The sequence below is a fragment of the Electrona antarctica genome, assembly GCF_951216825.1.
Source record: "Electrona antarctica genome assembly, chromosome: 17".
NCBI classification, from domain to species: Eukaryota; Metazoa; Chordata; class Actinopteri; order Myctophiformes; family Myctophidae; genus Electrona; species Electrona antarctica.
In genome coordinates this window covers 47,011,043-47,031,468 of record NC_136798.1, presented here as the reverse complement: position 1 = coordinate 47,031,468, position 20,426 = coordinate 47,011,043, and the positions used below count along the sequence as shown (strand labels likewise).

General features: G+C 45.7%; 1 protein-coding gene across 1 annotated transcript; it reads right to left on the bottom strand.

Moving 5' to 3' along the window:
• Positions 1–151: 151 nt before the first annotated feature.
• On the bottom strand, positions 152–20,317 carry LOC306941189 (matrix metalloproteinase-19-like). Its single transcript, XM_079526504.1, has 9 exons — positions 20,108–20,317; positions 18,934–19,019; positions 18,364–18,494; positions 12,430–12,642; positions 10,939–11,184; positions 10,079–10,198; positions 8,095–8,259; positions 6,275–6,402; positions 152–539 (listed from the first exon to the last, which is right to left on the bottom strand). The coding sequence occupies exons 1-9, from the start codon at positions 20,207–20,209 to the stop codon at positions 306–308; spliced, it is 1,425 nt and encodes a 474-aa protein (XP_079382630.1). The 5' UTR covers positions 20,210–20,317; the 3' UTR covers positions 152–305.
• Positions 20,318–20,426: the final 109 nt, after the last annotated feature.

Sequence of the window (20,426 nt, the reverse complement as noted above, 5' to 3'; positions counted from 1 at the left end):
ATTGAAAAATAGCAGATCTACAAGCTCATAGCACGGCACCGAGTGCCGCGCTACGAGCTTGTAGGTCTGCTATTTTTGAAAAATCGTGAAAATGTGGCCCAAATGTTTGAAAGCGAACAGTTTTTAACTCAAATCTTTGCTTCTGGGGGGTCCCTGGAACAACATATTTTCAGATGAGGGTCAGCGGCCAATTACATATAATTTGTGGGGTCCTTGACATGAAATATTGAGCACCACTGATATAGAAACATAGGTATTTCAGAAAACTGTCAGGATTTAGAAGACATTTTTTAAAATTTCGACGACTAGCAGCGCATCCAGTGCTCCCTCTTGCTGAGCGGGTATCCTCGGTCCACACTCAGCTGCTCGTTGACCCTCCAGTACTGGTCCCCCTTGAAGAGGTACACCCTGCCGTTGGTCCAAGTGAAGGCAGCGTCGGGGCGTGACGGGAGCCCTCCCGTGAACAGCTTGGACAGAGGTTTGGGGTACATGCCCAGGCTGTTGTACTGAAGCTCGTCCCACTGCCAGTGGTCCGGGCCCTGCGCACGCGCGCACACACACACACACACACACACACACACACACACACACACACACACACACACACACACACACAATTTTAACAATGCATTCACCACTAGAGGACACAAAGTTCCCAGGCCACTCCTGCACTGCCGTCCTGCAGTGTCAAATCGCTCTCCGTAGTGTAGCTGACCCCCATGGGCCCCAAATCCACCCACACAGCACTAGAATGCCAGGCCCCTCTTCCTGATAGCTGCTCACGGGAGGGGGAGTTGAAGCACACAGTCCACAGAAGTTGCAAAATGCATCTTAGATATGCACCCACTATTAAGGGAAGTTGTATTTATACAACGCAGTTTCGGGTGAAGAGACCTCCTTCCGCTCGACCTTAACCACTCCCCCCTCCTTATCAATCACTCCTCCTTCCTTATCAAACTCACCTGCCTTCCATTATCTCCTGGCCAATCCTACCACAATCACCACAGTTTAAATACACCTGTGCGCCGTCAACTACCTGTTCTCACTGCATACGTGGTCGAGAACAAACACCGTCTTCGTCAAACGTTTTCGTTTACCGACACCGAAGTCCTCAGCCATCCTCAGCGATCAAGCACGTAAGCGCCACTCTTTGACAGCCGTCACTGACTCACTCTCAGCTCAATCCGTGTTTCGTTAAACTCCTCAGTCACTTGTTTGTTTGTAAACAATCACACTACATTGTTGGTGTTCCCACGAACACCCGAAGCGCCGCTTAACAGCGGCGCTCGTTGTCTCCCGGTTTCCATCTCTCTCGCTCCGACCTACATATAAAAAAGAGAAAGAGGGAGAAACGAAACCACCACGGCATCAGCGCCGCGGCTATTTCTATATACTATATACTATATATATATAAATACTCCTATATATTATATACCCACTGTGGACTAGATATAGAAATCTAAGTGATTAATTAAGACTGATCTACTATATACTTAGATATTTCTATATATATATATATACTCATTGTGGACTAGATATAGAAATCTAAGTGATAAATTAAGACCATCTACTATATACTTAGATATTTCTATATATATATATATACTCATTGTGGACTAGATATAGAAATCTAAGTGATAAATTAAGACCATCTACTGTCCCCGACACTGGCACGTCGGGCTCCCGCTCCGAGCGCTCCGTCCCGCCGGCTCAGCCAGGCAGGCAATCTAACAGCAGCCACAGCAGCAGCCACACTCCGTCCTCCTCCTCTCGGTCCTCCCGCTCCTCCACCCCGGTCGCCGCCAGCCTCGGCTCACTCCAGCTGTCAGTCGCCGACTGGACGGTGGCCGGCCTCCAGCGCCTCCTCACGGCCAGAGGAATACCATTCCTGCGTACCGACCGAAAGGCGGCACTATTTGCTGCATGGCTGGCTACCTCATCAGGCCGTCCTGGACGCGGCGCGGCCCCGCCCACCCGGGCCACGCCTCCCGCCAACTCCGCCCACCAGCACCAACAGGCAAGTTCCCACCAACACACCGGCCGGTGCACACGTCGTCTGCAGCAAACCTCCCTCCCTCCTCCTCCTCCCTCCCCCATCCCCCCCCCCCCACAAGCACGCTGGCAGGTGTGGCAATGCACCACGCTGGTGGTCGCGGCGTCGCACCTCGCCCACTTCCAACCTCCCCCCCCCCCAGCACGCTGGCGGTCGCGGCAACGCGTCCCGCCCACTTCCAACCTCCCCCCTCCCCCTCCGCACTTAGACAGGGATCTTCCCAACACCCCCCTCCCTTCCCTACGAGCACGCTGGCAGGTGCGCCAACGCGCCACGCTGACGGTCGCGGCAACGCGTCACGTCGGCGGTCGCGGCAACGCACCTCGCCCTCTTCCAACCTCCCCCCCTCCCGTTCTTTTCCCACAGGTCAGCAAGTGCCTCCTCCCCCTCAAGTCCGACGCCGCGCACCCCAGGACCACACTATCTCCCCCTCCCCCCCCCCCCCCCCCCCGCCATGGTCGATCTCGACAACTAGCCCGGAAACGCTCCCCTTCCTCCTCCCCATCTTCGTCCTCATCAGCATCACCAAGCGAGCGTTCGACCCCCACCTCCCCGTCTCCTCCCCCCACTCGCCAAGCTCACAGAGACCGCCGAACTGGACCAGTACCTCAACCTGGTCCTCGAGTTGGCAATTCGGTTCGGCGGCACAGGGTACTATACCTACCACGTTCTCTTTGCCACCCAGGCGGCCGCCTGCATACAACAGCTCAACCAGGCCTCATACTGGGGGGTCCTGGACCACGAGCTCTACTGCAGGGTCTTCGCGTCCAGGGCCTCCCTGTCCTGTGAGGTCTGTGGAGCCCCCTCCCACCCGGCCTCCGCCTGCACCACGGCCGTCCAGAAGCCCCGCCCCAAACCCGCATCCGCCTCTGCCTCCAGCCCAACCCCCCCGCCTCCGCTCCGCAGCCCCCCCTCCCCCCATAGTCCCCAAACAAGACCCGGACAGCCTCATCTCTCCCTCCAGCGCCACAGACAAGCAGGGCAGACCAATATTTTACCAATCCGGTAGAATGATTTGCAATAATTTCAACCATCTCGGCTGCTCCCAATCCGCATGCAGGATGCTGCATGCCTGCTCCTTTTGCGGAGGAGCGCACGGCCGCACCACCTGTCTACACAACCCCACATCCTGACTAGCCCGCCGCCACTTCAACACCCCCGTCAAAATCCCAGCCCTCTCCCACGCCCTACGCAACCACCCTGACCGCCAGTTCGTCCACATCCTCCTCAACGGCTTCACCAACGGTTTTCACGCCGGCTTGCTAGCCATCCCCACCACTTCCCACACCTCCCACAACCTCCTGTCAGCCACCCAAGACCCAGCAACGGTCGACACCCTCCTCGCCAAGGAAGTCAAGGAGGGGTTCATGATGGGGCCCTTCCCAGAGCCTCCCTTCCCGGTATACCGCATCAGCCCGATCGGCATCGCCACCCGAAAATATTCAGGGAAGAAGCGCCTCGTCATAGACCTCTCTTCCCCCCACAACTCACACATCCCCAGGATCAATAGCCTCATCCCCAGTCACGACTTCTCCATGCAATACCACACCGTCAACCACGCCATCAACCTCATCCATCTCACAGGCCGCGGATCCCTCCTTTCCAAAGCCGACATCACAAACGTATTTAAAGTCCTCCCCATCCACCCCGACTACTGGCACCTCTTCGGAGTCCAGTGGAAGGACTCCTTCTATTTTGCCATCCGCCTCACATTTGGATGCAAGAGCAGCCCAAAAATCTTCAACTCACTCTTCGACGCCCTATGCTGGATCCTCATCAACAACCACCCCATAGCCCACCTCGTGCACCTCCTGGACGACTTCCTCATAGTGGAGCCCCCTCCCCACGCACACGGCCTCTCCATCCTCAGGTCTGTCTTCGCAGACATCGGAGTCCCCCTCTCGGAGGAAAAAGACCATCGGCCCCGCAACCTCCCTGGAATTCCTCGGCATCACCCTGGACACCGTGGCATTCAAAGCCTCCCTCCCCCAGGATAAACTCAACCGAATCACCCTCCTCCTTCAGAACTACCTGGTCACGCCCCGCTGCACTAAACACCAACTCCTGTCCCTCCTCGGCCACCTCAATTTCGCCCTCCGCATCATCCCCCAAGGCCGCCCCTTCCTATCTCACCTCCTCACCACAGCATCCTCCGTACGCTCCTTGCACGACCTCAACACCATCGCCGATCCATGCCGCACCGACCTCCGCCTTTGGTACCACCTCCTCTCCAAATGGAACGGCATCACCCTCTTCTATGACACCCTCACCACCCACCCCGGCGACGTCCAGCTGTACACCGACGCAGCCCACTCCATTGGCTTCGGTGGCTACTACCAAGGCCGTTGGTTCGCCTCGGCATGGCCACCCGAATTCACCACCCTATCCCACTCCGCCACCCACCCCTCCTCCGCCCTTCACGAACTTTACCCCGTCGTCATCGCCACGCTTCTTTGGGGCCACGAATGGTCCCGAAGGAGCATCCTCATCCACTCTGACAACACTGCCACCGTCGCCATCATCAACAAAGGTCGTTCTAACTCCCCCGACATCTCGCCCCTCCTCCGCCGTCTCACGTGGACTTCCGTTACACACCACTTCATCCTCCGTGCTGCACACATCCCAGGTCACCACAACCTCATTGCTGACTCCCTCTCTCGTCTCTCCCTCCAGAGATTTCGGCAGCTCGCTCCAGAGGCGGACCCCCAACCCACGCCAGTTCCTCCCTTTTCTGCAACCATCTTCACATCCGTCACCTCATCACCCAAGCCCAACATCACATCCTCAACGGATTCTCGCCGGCTACCGTCTCAACCTACCTCTCCGCCTGGAACGCCTACAAGCGTTTCCACACCATCTCCAGCATCACCTTCCCTTCCACCCACCTCCCGGTCATCGCAGCCTTCGTCACCTACGCCCACTCCCACCTCCGCCTTCGCACCTCCACCATGCAAGTCACCTGAGTGGCCTCAACTTCTTCTTCAAACTCCTCCACGGGTCCCCATGCCCGTCCGTCACTCACCCCCACATCATCCTGTTACTCCGAGGCCTTCGCCGTGCCGAAGCCCCGGCCCCGCTGGCCGCCAGCCTCTTGCCTCCGACTCACTCCTCAAGTGCCTGGCCACGCTCCGCGCCGGGTACCTGTCCCCCCTGGTCGACCTAACCCTCGAAAGCATGTTCCTCCTCGCCTTCTTCGGGTTCCTGCGCTGCGCAGAGTTCACATCTTCCTCCGCCCGCTACGACCCTTCCCGTCAACCTAGCCTCTCCGACGTCACCTTCCACTCCTCCAACTCCCTCACCTTCACCCTCAAACACAGCAAGACAGACCAGCTCGGGCGTTCCTCAGCGATCCACCTCTTCCGAACCGATCCTCCTGTTGAGCGAAGGTGTGGTCTCTTACTAAGTGAAGGGAAGAAGAGACCTCCTTCCGCTCGACCTTAACCACTCCCCCCTCCTTATCAATCACTCCTCCTTCCTTATCAAACTCACCTGCCTTCCATTATGTCCTGGCCAATCCTGCCACAATCACCACAGTATAAATACACCTGTGCGCCGTCAACTACCTGTTCTCACTGCATACGTGGTCAAGAACAAACCCTCCATCCACCCCGTCCACCTCCATCTCCAAATCTCTATAATCACACTTCTCTCCTTCTCTTTCAGGAACCCGGGGGCAGTACCGGAGCAGAGACGTCCGCTCTCCGAGCGCGCATACACGGCGTCCTCTCCAGAGACTACTCCCCCACCCTGAGTCTCACCCATCCCGGGTTCCCCTCCTCCCCCCATTTTTCATTCAATAAACGGTTGAAATTGAGCGAAGGTGTGGTCTCTTACTAAGTGAATGGTGGTAGTTACAACGGAGCAGATTAACGTCATGCCCAGCACGCACGCACGCACGCGCACGCACGCACGCACGCACACACACACACACACACACACACACACACACACACACACACACACACACACACACACACACACACACACACACACACACACACACACACACACACACACAGGAGACGAGATACAGTACATGCAGAGATGACTTCATAGGGCCTAAATGGAAACAAGACTTCAAGGACTTGTTTTTTTGGACCAAGTGTATTGACTGTACTCTGTTGCTGCTTTGCATTTCTGTCTAATCAACTATTCAAACCAATGCACCATCAGTGCAGGCATTATGCACCATTGTAACATGGCTGCATCAATGCTACGTACCTTAATGAAGACCAGCTTCTTGTTCTTGTTCAGGTACAGGGCTGCATCAATGCTGGGGGGGATTCGTTTGACCTGCTTGGGGTATCCATAGTCCAGAAAGAACCTGGTGTACCTCCACACCTTGTCCCCTGTGACAACAAACATACAGTATATGGTCATGCACAACCAACACACTGATGTCACGTGTCCGACCAACCAACACGCTTATGGGAAATGCACGACAAAGGTATTTGAAAGGTATTTGAAATTAAATAAAAATGTTACATTTCAGGATTGCAATTAAAAAGAAATTCTGGATTTCAAATCAAATATAGCAAAAAAATAGCCGATCTACAAGCTCAAAACGCGTCCAGTGTGACCCGTTTTCAGCTTGTAGATCGGCTATTTTTGCTACAACACTAATAATATGCAATGTGGCCCATCTTTGTCTCCTGTAAATAACCTTTTCATCCACTGATGGCACCACCTGAATTACACTGTTACTTTATAGCACCTTTTTGTCATATTAAGTAAGGGATAATGTCTGCCTAGGTCCATGTCGGGAGATAATTCACCGGGGTTTAACCACCGACGCGAAGCGTTAATCACACTGAAGGTGAATTATCTCCCGACAATGATCACCTAGGCAGACATTATCCAGCTTATTACATGGCTGATTAATGCATAAATTAATACATTTACCCAAATATGTCCTTGCTTGCGGTATAATGAGTAGAGTATGAGTAGATCAAATAGAATCAATTTTCCTGTACTGCTTCGTCTATTTCTCTCTCAAATGTTTTCAAAAACCTTTTTGAGAGCAATGTTTAGTTGTAAATGACATTGTTTGTGTGTTTACATGGCTGTCATGTTGGAAACAGCAGTAAATCAAGCGGGGCGCAGCAGGTGCTCCGAGGGTTTTAGGCAGCGGTCTGTTATAGAGCGGAGCGGTCTGTTATAGAGCGGAGCGGTCATTATCCAGAAATAACACACCGCTGAATTCTGCGATTGACCAATCAGAATCAAGCATTCAACCAAGCCATGCAATAACGGTAGTTAAATGTATAAATCTTTCCCCCAAAGATACAGTATGTCACGAGGAAGAGAATATAACATCTATTTATATAACATTGCGCCACCCGTTACACCTTGGCCTTATCCCTAAACTTATTTGCCATTTTATTACTAAAAAAATAGTTCAAATAGCTATATATCTACAGGTAAACATGAATAATTTGTCACATTTAATGGAATAAGCTGAAGAGGAGTAGTGCTGTTGTTGTTTATTTTTGTTTGGTTTTTTTATGGGTCATTGTCTTGTAAGGTTCATTGTTGTTTTTTTGTATATTTGTATCTGTACTGTATTGTCAATTTGTCATGTGTGGAAAAAAAAGGAAAATGAATAAATACATGGTTGAATGTACAAGCTCACAACGTGTCAATGTAGATTGGCTATAGTTTAACTATTTTAAAATAGTTTAAAAAAAAAAGGCACCTGTGTTGTTACTGTAGGCTGAAAAAGTCTACTCCACAAACTCTCCACAAAGTTTAGAGAGTCTTAAGTGGTTCAACTGAAGTGATATTGATGAATTCCAAATATTATCAAAGTATCAACCCTGCTCTGGGAGTACACACAGTATAGTACTAACCTTTAAAGAAGTATGTTTTGTTAGTTCTATAGGAGTACACATAGTTTACTAACCTTTAAAAACGTATGTCTTGTTAGTCCTCTGGGAGTACACTAACCTTTAAAGACGTATGTTGTGTTAGTCCTCTGGTGTATACTAACCTTTAAAGAAGTATGTTTTGTTAGTCCTCTGGGAGTACACAAGTTTACTAACCTTTAAAGAAGTATGTCTTGTTAGTTATCTGGCTGTACACGGCAGCATTGAGGTGTCCAGGCAGGCCTTTCCATAGCGTGTCCATCCTGATGGGTGTGTTGGAGCCCAGCTCAGAGACGGTCCACACGTAGTCCCCACTGAACGCAAACGTCTTCTTCCACGGACCTGACCGGCCACACGTACAGTCACAGGGATTTATTCATATTTAGTGATGGGGGTGACAGAGATGGCCCTGACAGATTTATTCATATGTGTGACCAGATTTGACCTAGAGCCTGCCATCGTGCAAATTCCAGCTTTTCACCAGAGGAGACACTTTTTTCCCCCTTTTTTTTAAATGAGTTGATAGCACAGGCACTCTTCACATACTAGCCTAGAGCAAGTGTCAGAGCTGAAATCGACATGTAAATATGAAATAAATGCTTAAACATGTAGTGTAATGTTGGAGACCACAGAAGTGAACCTTTCAAGCCTGTTTTCTCAACTCGCTGTCTTCTGCACGACATTACTCTATACCGTAAGTCATATCTCTAAAACTGGTGGGTCAAACTGAACATCAATTTGAAGCTATGATTCCCTAACCTGACTTCACCAGATTGCGGCAGGATTGAGTTCACCAGTTCCCTCCTCCTGCCTGCATCTGGGATCTCTCAAGCAGAAACGATGAACCCGGAAGCAGCGGGACAAACATTTGATATCTCCATAATAATTTAGAGTTGTAGTCTTGTTAGGTTGTGTTTACATTTGCGCTGTGGCAGCGCTTCAATATGTCATACTGTAAGTCTCGCGTTGATCCCGCCTCTAGCGGCCTCATACAGCCGCATATCACTCCGGCCAGAATTGGACCGGAGTACATCATCTCTGCCTGAGAGTTCCCAGACTCTCCCTGCTAGCAGAATGCAAATGTTGTCCAGCAGGGGGAGTGGTTTCACCAGGCTAATGATTCCCTGCTTGACATGAACAAAACGAACATTCAATAAAATTCAATGGCAGTCCCTTTGGTCAAATTTAGTGATGGGGGTGACAGAGAGGGCTCTGACAGCCAGGTCAAACAGTCAGTAAAGATTGGTGTGGTGTGTGTGTGTGTGTGTGTGTTTGTGTGTGTGTGTGTGGGGGGGGGGGGGGGGGGGGGGGGGTGACACTATAGTCAAAACAGATGTTTGACCAAAACTGTTACTTCAAATTCAAATTCAAAAACTAGAAAAAATCTACGAGCACAAAACACATCACTTTGCGCCGCGTTTCAAGCTTGCAGATCGGATACTTTTGTGTGACACTGTAGTATGATCAGGTTAGGGCCTTAGTTTACAAAAAAAAAAAAAAGTGTACCATCATTTGTGTGTACCGTCATCATCCATCATCATCTTACCCAGCATCACATCCAGTCGACCTACCCTACTGGCCAAAGCTGGAACTGCAGGCGGGCGGGCGGTTCATTTAACACAGGGCACTCGTAGATTAATTGATTCAGGCGCGTTCAGGTGAGACACCAGCTTTTGGTGTCCAAATCGAGAAAATGCGGAAGTAGAGCATTCTTACCGGGTGTTTCAAACACCACTGAGCAACTTCCATTGCAATAGGCCTATCTCACAGCCCGCTTTTCACGCCCACTTCCGGTAAATAGTGGTGTCTTTAACATTAGCATTTACACGTTTTTTTCTCTGGAGAATCTAAGTACATTTTCTAATGTGACAGACCAATATTATTATGAAGCAAACAAGATGGTAAATCAGCTCGAACAGATAGAACAAACCTTACCTTGAGAAAACAAAAGTTGTAGACTTCTTAAATTACCTCTGTTAACATGTAGCGTCTATGGAGTGACGTCACGCTATCACCACTAACCCCAAAAGGGGGCGTATTAAGGGGGGCGGGGAAATTCTGTGAGATAGGCTTATTGATAGTGAGGGAGGGCCCAGGGGCTGTCTACCCTTTCTATACAACGCCATGGTCTGGATGTGATGTGTGCGCGTCATCATCTTACCCAGCATCACTGCGTCCAGTCTGGCACTGCAGGGGTCTGGGATGGTGTTCCTCTCAGCAGCAGCACCATTTCCTGTTGGAGCTGGGAGGGTGTTTACTGTAGGGCTGGCCACACGTTTACCTGGACAATACAAAGAGAAGAGCAAATCCCAAAACTGTTACCTTTCAGGATTAAAATGATGACAATTGGCAGATCTATACTAGCTCAAATCGAGCTTGTGGATCTGCTATTTTTTATGCTTTTGTGTGATGCTGTAGTGTGATTAATTAGCACGTTAATATATGAAAAAAATCACACCTGTGTGCAGTGAGTCGCGCTAATATATTAAAGTCTAACTCATGTTGATATGGTGATGTAATGGTGATGTAAAACAAATGGTGCCAACACTTGCATTAAACCCCATTAACAATAAACAGACAATATGACGTAATCAGGCACATTATGACGTACATTTTCCCTTCATTGTCAATGGCTTTTACAAAACAAACATTGAACTAAAGACAAACATTAAACCTGTTTATATAGGAAAACACAAGAAGTTAAAATATGGACAGTGACAGTATAACTGGGCGAGGTCAAGGCAATGACGTATGTTTTTTTGTGTTTTTTTAATGAATACAATCAATAGCCCAAAACAATGTATATTCAAACATTTGATTAATTCCAAAACTTTTCCAGGCCTGGAAAACAGTTTTCCTATTTTCAAAATATTTCCAGGAATTTTATGACCGTGGGAACCCACGTTTTGAGGCCCATGCACAGCTTTGTGTGTTTGTTGCACGGAATGTGATGATTTGATTGGCTGATGTATGATAAGAGCGCCCCTCACTTCACACAAGTGTGATTTTTTCCCCACACACCATATATGGCCTGGATGCCTCTCACGTCGTCCGGGTGGAGTCTGAAGTTGCCGTGGTAACCGGTGTAGATGGGCGCCATCAGGGCCTTCCTGAACTGGGAGTGGCCTAATCCCAGGGCGTGGCCTATCTCGTGGGCGGCGATGATGCGCAGGTTGCTGCCGTAGGACGTCCCCTCTGTCCAGAACTCATCGTCGTCGAAGTGGACCGCCCCCGATTCTGGAGGGTCTGCGTGGGCCAGGACGTGACCTGTAGCAACGGGTGCAGGTCACATTCCTAAGCCAATCATCTGATGACCAGAGCAGTGTTGTTTTCGTCGACTAATACTATGACGAAAAATGTTCTTCGACTACCTTTTTTCACTGACGAAAACTGAATAAAAACTAAATGAAAACTAAGCTATGATGACTAAAACTAAGACTATACTGACAATTTCGTCAACAAACAAAAACGGGACTAAAATGTTAGGAAGGGACTAGTGGACAAAAGATCAAGTATAAGTCATTTTACACTTGGTTGCATACTGAAAATAGCAGATCTTACAAGCTCACAACGCGTCGCGCTGCAACGCTTTGCGAGCTTGTAGATCGGCTATTTTCAGCAAGTGTAAAAACAGTCATTACGACGGCATTTAGTCTTTAGTCGACTGAAACTAGACTAACTAACTAGACTAACACTAAAACATTCCAGGTGACTAAAATATGACTAAAAAAAAGTTTTATTCCAAAGACTATGACAAACTAAAATAGACATTTTCTGCCAAAACAACACTGGACCAGAGTCTCTGGAGTGTACCGACTCTCGTGACCAATCACGACTATGACTAAACTAAATCAAAATTTGCTGTCAAAATCAACACTATTCCGGAGGAGCAAATCACTCACTCACTCACTCACTCACCCCTGGTCGGGACAGAGCACCACACACTCACTCACCCCTGCCGTCAAACGAGACAGAATCACCACTCACTCACAATTTTTCAATTTAGGCATTTAGCCGACACTCTTAACACTGACCTGAGGCCGATTCTAAAACAAAATAAGTCTTCTAAATCCTAAAAAATAATAATCTGAAAATCCTGTTTCTATGTCAGTGGAGCTCAACCTTTTTCATGTCAAGGACCCCCATTAATTATCTGTATTTGGCTGCGGACCCCCATCTGAAAATATGTAGCTCCAGGGACACCCCCAGAAGCAAAGATTTGAGCTAAACACGTTTGCTCTGAAATAATATATATATTCAAAGATTTGCACACATTTTCACGATTTTTAGTATAACATAATGCTTGAAACACAAAGAGGCGTTCCCGTCCTGAATGGGTTAAATTAATCCAGAGCGACTAACAGTAAGCAAGAACAAAAACATGGAAATATATCATATAGGCTACATACAAATAGTTATCATGAACCATACGTAAACTAAGAACCTAACAGTGGAATATCTATGTAATGAACTATGCCTATATACATAAAATGCTAAGTTGCACTCACTCACCCCTGCCATCGAACGGCACAGAGCAGGAGGCGTCGTTCCTGTGGAAGGCCATCCTGATGTCTGCCCGTCCGTACTCCACCTCCCTGAAGCTCAGAGGAGTCACGTCACTCCAGTACTTGAAGGCGGAGCGGACGGCCATCTTGACCTCCACCTTCTTCATGTCCGTCGTGTAGTTGTAGATCCGATAGGTCAGGCTCCTCTTGCGCCAACGACCTTTAACACATCATTTATAGTTTTTACATTACAAGAATATTTTTAACCTGATCGGCAGAAGCTTGTAGCTCATTGATGCCTATTACATTTTATTGCATAGAAATAAGAATTTATTTATTTATTTGTAGAATTTATTTATTTATTTATTTATTTATTTATTTATTTGTAGCTCATTGATGCCTATTACATTTTATTGCATAGAAATAAGAATTTATTTATTGCTAGAAATAAGAATGTGAAGAACCTAACAAACAAACAAAACAAAACAAAAATGCATAATATACATAATTAGATCCCTATAGTCTTTTTTTTATCACATTATCAAAAATAATTAATCCATCAAAATATGGAATTATGTCCAGTGTCTAGCCTGGATTAGCCTTTTTTTATTTTCAACTGCATTAAATGTATACCTTGCTTAATAGTCTTATATAAATATGGGATTGGTATTTAAGATAGTCAAAGAGGAAGTGTCCTCAATACCCTCATTTATACTTCTCCAAAGTGAGCGACAGCCACAACACTAGAGGGAGCGGCCATGATTTGGTACCACGGTACGACGCCACATTTAGAACAAACATGAGGTAATTATCATTCTACTACACTGCAACCCAAATGTGGAATGTCCTGAGTGACACCATCAAGGGAGTGTTGGGCGGGAGGAGTAGGAAGAAGGCTCTACCTCCTCCCGGTGGAGGCTCGTCACTGGCAGGTGAGTCAGTAGGATACAACAGCTGAGTGACAACACAAATGTGTACATGAGAGGGATCAATTGGCATAACGACTACAATGGAGAGAACAAATACATCTATCGAGGGGAGGTAAATTCCCATAGAATGGACGTGCCATTCACTGCCAATTTTTTTTCAAATGTGTACATGAGAGGGATCAAATGGCATAACGACTACAATGGAGAGAAAAAAATACATCTATCGAGGGGAGGTAAATTCCCATAGAATGGACGTGTCATTCACTGCCATTTTCTTCTCTTTTTTTCCATAGTGTTTGTTGATGAGATGAAAATACTGTATTTTTTAATTATTTTTTTATTGTGTGATTGAGTGCATACATACATTCTTGATAATTCAATCCCATAAACAATATCATAATCAACAAAAATCTATCAAGGAATGAACCCTTGCTCAATGGTTCAATAACCATTCCCTTGTTCCTTGTACATTACATATTTCACTTGGGTAATGTTTTTTTTTCCTTTTTTTTTCACACCTCACTCTCACTCAGCCTCTCTCTCAAAATATCTGTAAACAAACGTTGAATGTTTGTAAACAAACACAACATGTTCATAAACAAATCCACATTGTTTATAAATTAACAAACCAAAAACGTTTGTAAACAAATCCACGTTTGTAAACAAATCTGAAATGTTTGTAAACAAACCCAAAATGGTGTAAACAAATGTCAACTGTCTGTAAACAAATGTCAACTGTTTGTAAACAAACCCATAATAATGTTTGTAAACAAATCCAAAATGATTGTAAATACATCCAAAATGTTTGTAAACACATCCAAAATGGTTCTAAACAAATCCACAATGTCTGTAAACAAAGCCACAATGTTTGTAAACAAATTCACAATGTATGTAAACAAATGAAAGTTATCCACGCTTTCATCTACTCACGCCTCGACTACTGCAACTCCCTTTACTCATGTCTTTCAAAAAAATCCATTCACCGGCTACAATTGGTCCAGAATGCAGCAGCCCGCCTCTTAACAGGGGCAAGAAAGTTTGACCATTTCACCCCTATCCTGGCCACCCTCCACTGGTTGCCAATCTCATTTAGAATTGACTTTAAAATTCTGCTCTTTCCACGACCGGCCTTGCTCTGTCCTACATCTCGGACCTACTCGACCCCTATGAGCCTGCCCGCGAGCTGAGATCCTCAGGCAAGGCTCTACTTACAATAAAAACTGGTTTTAAAAAAACTATAGGCGACCGGGCCTTTGCAGTCCCTGCACCCTGTGGAATGCCCTGCCCCTGGAAATCAGGATTGCCGACTCGGTTCCTCGTTTTAAATAACTCCTGAAGACCCATTTTTATAAAGCTGCTTTTAATAATTTATAGTTGTGAATGTTACGTATTTTCCTATGTATTTTTCCCTTTCTGTTATCCAATTTTTTGCTATTATCATTGTGTTCTTTATTGTGTTCCCTTTGTTGTTAAGCACTTTGTGACCTTGTTCTTGAAAGGTGCTATATAAATAAAGCTTTATTATTATTATTATTATTATTATTACATTGGCCACTGTACTGTATCTATAGACTACACCTTGGCCCCCAGTGGGATGCAGTTGCTGCAAAGGCTTGGTAGATGCAGTACAGTGGTCTACAGTGCACTACGGTTATATATAGATATAGTACAGTGGTCTACAGATGCACTACAGTGGTCTGCAGATCATGCCATTGGTCTACATATGTAGTTCAGTGGTCTACACACCACTGTAGTGCTTCTGTAGACCACTGTACTGCATATGTAGACCCACTGGCAGAACAACTTTGTACCGGGCTGGGGGGAAGACCGGATCGGGATATTTTCTTTTATACATTTACGCAAACAGTTGCTGAGATTGAGCAGGCATACACGAGAAAGGAGTTATGTGTGTGAGGAGCTGATCACAGTCACAGATAGAGGGAAAGTGTTATATTTGGCCTATTCATCTTTGTGTTCTGTTTCAAGGAACTCCACACATGCACTCCTGGCTCACAGAGTGATTAGCCTACTAAAGATTGACAGGTGCTGCCACTTTGGGAGCGTGGCTGAGGATGTCTGTTGGAGAGAGTTTGAGACAGACTCCACGGTGCTTGTACAGCACAGTACATTCTCATCAGACATGATATTTTGCTAAAGTGTAGGCTATTATAGGCTATAGCTATAAGCTCTGTATCTGGTTAATTGCGGGAGGATGCCACTGGTTTTATCTGTCGTGAGTGTAAAAAATCGTCCATCGATCATCTGACAGCCTGGGCCCCCAGGAGGTCCGGGCCGGGGGGAGACCACCTCCCCTACCCCCCCGGTAGGTCCGCCCCTGTGTAGACCACTGTACTGCATCTACTGAGCCTTTGCAGCAACTGCATCCCACTGGGGGCAAGCTGTTCCAGAGCCTCTGCCCCTCAGGCTGTGAAATAGCTTGCACCTAGCCAGTCAATTGATATTTGTCAATCTGTATTAAAGACTTCCTTCTGTGTGGTCTTTAGCGTCAGCTGAGCCTGCCAGTCCATGATCTTCCTTTACAGATGCTAATGTTTTGTTTGTTGCCATTTCAATTGTATTTTAACCTGTACAGCATTTTTGGTGACCTGGTCATTTTAAATGTGCTTTATAAATACATTTTGTGTTGAGTTAGCTAGTTAGTTTCATTTATTGTCCACGTGTGGAAATTGGTCTTCGGTCTCAACAGTAAAAAACAAACAGTTACAACAACAGCAACAACACTTAACACAATTATTTTCTCATGGCAAAAGAAAGTGCAGGACAACAGTGGCAAATACATTGGAAAAACAAACAAATCTAGCGAGACATGGTATCATTTAGTGCCTTAATGGCATTTGGTATGAAGGAATTTTTAAAAATGTTACGGTTAGCTTTTGGTACTTTGTACCGTCTACCAGAGGGAAGTAGTTCGAACTCCCTGCAGAGTGGATGAGAGGGGTCGTTTGCTATCTTGACAGCTTTTTTACGAAGTACCAGTGGCGCCTGAGACATTGAGCAAACGGAGCAGCTGCTCCAGCAGATTAAAATGAGGGGGTGCATTGCGCCCCCAGAAATATTTCCATTTTCGTTTTCAGAATAATTAATCCAAGGTTTGTCATATTATGTTTTAAAGTAGGCTTAAACTTTAGCTGGGTCAGTCAGTGTGTGCAGACTCAGAGAGAGAAGCAGCACTGCTCTGCTGATTAAATTGATATGACCTAGATATGTCATATGCGCATCTGACTGGCAAGATAATTAGTTATTTGGCAACACCTGTGTGAAATACCAGAATAAGCGTTTTCTTTTTTTTGGTGGCCATCTACAGGCCGGCCATGTGTACTACAGCTGGAAGTTTGTTCCACAGCTGTGGAATTGAGATCCTTTTTTTTTTAACTCATATAATCTGCTATGATTTCTTAAATTATTATTCATGACATGAATGTGCAGTAGCCTACCAATGCTTGTTAGCCCTGCAGTTAGCCATGTGGGTATTTTTAAACAAGGTCAGTATAGTGACTTCTTAGTAGTGGCTGTCATGCTTTTAACAGAGTTAGAATCGTGCTAAGACACCCGACTCGGCCCGAAAAAAGCTATTTTTTTCCGGGCGTGCGCGGAAGAGTCTAAATCTATGCTCCCCCACCTGGAAACAAAGTTAGGCGCCCCTGCGAAGTACCTCCTTGTAGATACAGCCTAATTGTTGCTGTCTCTTCCCAAATGATTTTTTTATGCTAGATTTACTATTCGCTGCAGCTTGCTTCTTCCTTTTACATTTAGATTTCCATACCACATTGCCATGTTAATGAGTTGAGTTGAGATGCAGTATAGATACAGTACAGTGGCCAGTGTATGGGGTCTATAGATTATTTAGTATTCACCCCCTTTCCCGACAAGGTGGCATGATAAGGTTGGTCCCATTGGAAACCTGAGGTTGTGTAGAATCAATGGTAACTATCTTTGGTCTATCTCTAAATTTGAGCATGCCACAGTCTCCGAAAGACAGTCTCACCGGTGTTCCAGCCAGCAATTCTGCAGATCTCATAGGGGTAATAAAACAGTTTGGACCTTTTTGTTTTCTTAGAATCATCAAAATATGTATATTAGAGGTTCTATGGATGCCAAAAATCCAAACTAGAAATACAAATAAAAAAGAGGGGTGCACATGGACCCCTCCTGGGGCCTCTACTAAATGTTTTCTGGTCGTTTTTTTCTGTTTCTGTCCTGAAATAGAATCAAGAAAGATGTGGCTATTTGTCTCTGTATGTTGTTTACTTCAATAGTTCAATAGTTAATTAACCCCTTGTGACAGCATTTGATGTGGGTAACAAGAAGACATCTTAACTAGACACCATTAGGGTCCTAAAAAGCATGTGGTAAAAAATAATACACCTCAAACATTTTGTTCAAAGAGAAGTATAGATGGGATCTGAACGTTTTCTGGTCATTTTTTGCTTTTTCTGTCCAGAAATAAATTCAAGATGTGCTTGAATCTTAATAATAACCACTTTAATGAATTCCTTGGGTCCAAATTATATAGAAACATGTGTTCATTTGTCTCTGTATGTTGCTTAGTTCAAGGGTTATGGTATTTAGCTCCATTGTATGGTTAATTTTGGGGGTAGGTGTAAGAAAGGGTTAAAAATAACCCCCATGGGACATTATTTGATCCGGGCAACAAGAAGAAATCATAACTAGACACCCAAAGGTCCCAAAAACATGCCACTGGGGTGCTGTCGGAGCCCTGAACTGCCCTAATATATATATAAACATAATTTCCTCTACAAAGTCCTAGTAGTACAAGTAGTAGTAAGGTTGAAATCTCTTTTTTTGCAAGTAGAAATATATTCAATCAATCAACTCATCAGCATCATCACTCTGTATTTGTGTTTTAAATATGATACATTCCATGTTTCTCACCCAGCACTCTGTATTTGTGTTTCATATAAGATACATTCCATATTGCTCACCTATAGCATACTCTGTATGTGTTTTATGATACATTCCATGTTTCTCACCCAGCACTCTGTATTTTTGTTTTCTCTGGTTGAAAGGGTCCTCCAGGCCACAGCGGGGCGCTCTCATTACCTCTAAGGTCTCCTCATCCATTTCTCCAGTCACAGGAAGTTCATTCACCCTCTGGAACGCTCTGAGGAAAATAAATAAACACTTTAGCCGCAAAAAACTAAAACTAAAACATTGCATTATGTAAAAAAACAAAAACAAAAAAGAAACATACTTCTTTCACTCTATTGGACAACAATATCAGTATCATAATATCATGCTACTACGTATAATCTACAATATTGTCTCTGTCCGGTGGAAACCTCATATGTCCAAAACTGTAACGTTTCAGGATTAAAATTCAAAAGCATCAAAAGTAGCAGATCTACAAACTCTATTTTTAATGTTGTGTCACTGTAGTAGGATCAAGTAGGGGCGTCAATTTACGACACACACACACACACACACACACACACACACACACACACACACACACACACACACACAAGAAAATGGAGATAAGAGGTTTCTGCCCAAATAGAGTCACCAGAATATGTGTGACAGTGTGGTGCTATTTTATATACCTGAGAGCTTCCATAACAGTCTCCAGGTAAGCCTGGTCCTGGGGATCCACACCGTTATTTAGATAGCCATACTTCCTCAGATAGGCCTGTATGTGGAATAAATTACCAGGGCGAGGTACAATGAGGTCTTTGAAGCAGTGAAACAATGGTGCATAGTAGTATACTAAAGACTAAAAGTTCCACTGCATCCCAGATACTCTCAGGCTAAAAGGATCCCATTTGATTGCAAACAAGTGACCAAAATGAGCAAAATTTTGATCAGGGGCGACGTTTGCAATGTTTCATTTGTTCCAGTTGAAAGGGGCCCCACCCGGCAGGGGGCCTCGGTGATGCTAAACAAGCGCTCCCTAAAACCCGTCTCCTGTACTCACCGAGAGGCCCCCTCTCTCGCCTTGTCTCACTCGCACATGCCGTTCCTTGCCGCTCTCTCACGCTGTTAAGTTACAACTTACACCTATTTCCTGTTAATAACCTGGGTAAAATGTGCAGCATTGGGAGGCAAAGGGAAGACACTGTCTGAATCCTGACAGTTTTCGTCTATAATATAGACGAAAACTGTCAGGATTCAGAAGACATTCATCAAAACATTTAGAGACGTACAAATAGACACTTCTATATTATAGAAGTGTCTATTTGTACGTCTCTAAATGTTTTGATGAATTGAACATGGTGGACCCTCTTGTAAACAAGTGTAATGCTTAATTGGGTCGTCCATTCACAGTTAACAGCCTTTGTATTGAGTTTGTGCTTGAAATGTACTGTAATTCTGTAAACTGTTAATACATATTTCAATCAATCAATCAATTTCTGAAAAACCTGTTTCTATGTCAGTGCATGGTTCTCAAACTATTTCATTTCAAGGACCCCTAGAATTATATGTAATTGGCCGCTGACCCCCATCTCAAAATATGTAGTTATAGGGACCCCCCAGAAGTAAAGATTTGAGTTCAAAACGATCGCTCTGAAAAAATATATATTCAAAGATTTGTGCCACATTTTCACAACTTTTCAAAAATAGCAGACCTACAAGTTCATAGCGCGGCACTCTGTGCCGCGCTATGAGCTTGTAGATCTGCTGTTTTTCTATAGCTAAAGTATAACATAATGCTTGAAACACCAAGAGGGGTTCCCGGCCAAAATGGGTTTGCATGGCATGCTGTATAGTGTAGTTTACCTGTGCTTCATTGAACTCCACCCATTCGTCTATGACTGCAGACAGCACCGGGTTCAGATTCAGAGCCAGCAGGAACAGCTTCCATACGCAGCAGCAGTCCATCCTCCCAGTTACTTTCCTTCCGTGGTGTTCTTTAATTCTGCTCCAAGTCTCTCCAACTGGAGATATGACAAAAGTTCTCCTCTCCTGTATGTGTATGACTTCCAACAGCAGCAGTCTGCTAACTAGTGTCCTGTCTTCCCACAGCAGTCTGCTAGTGTCCTGTCCGCTTGCTTTTAACTTCACACGGGGAGAAGGAAGGAGTCACTCTGTGCTGCAT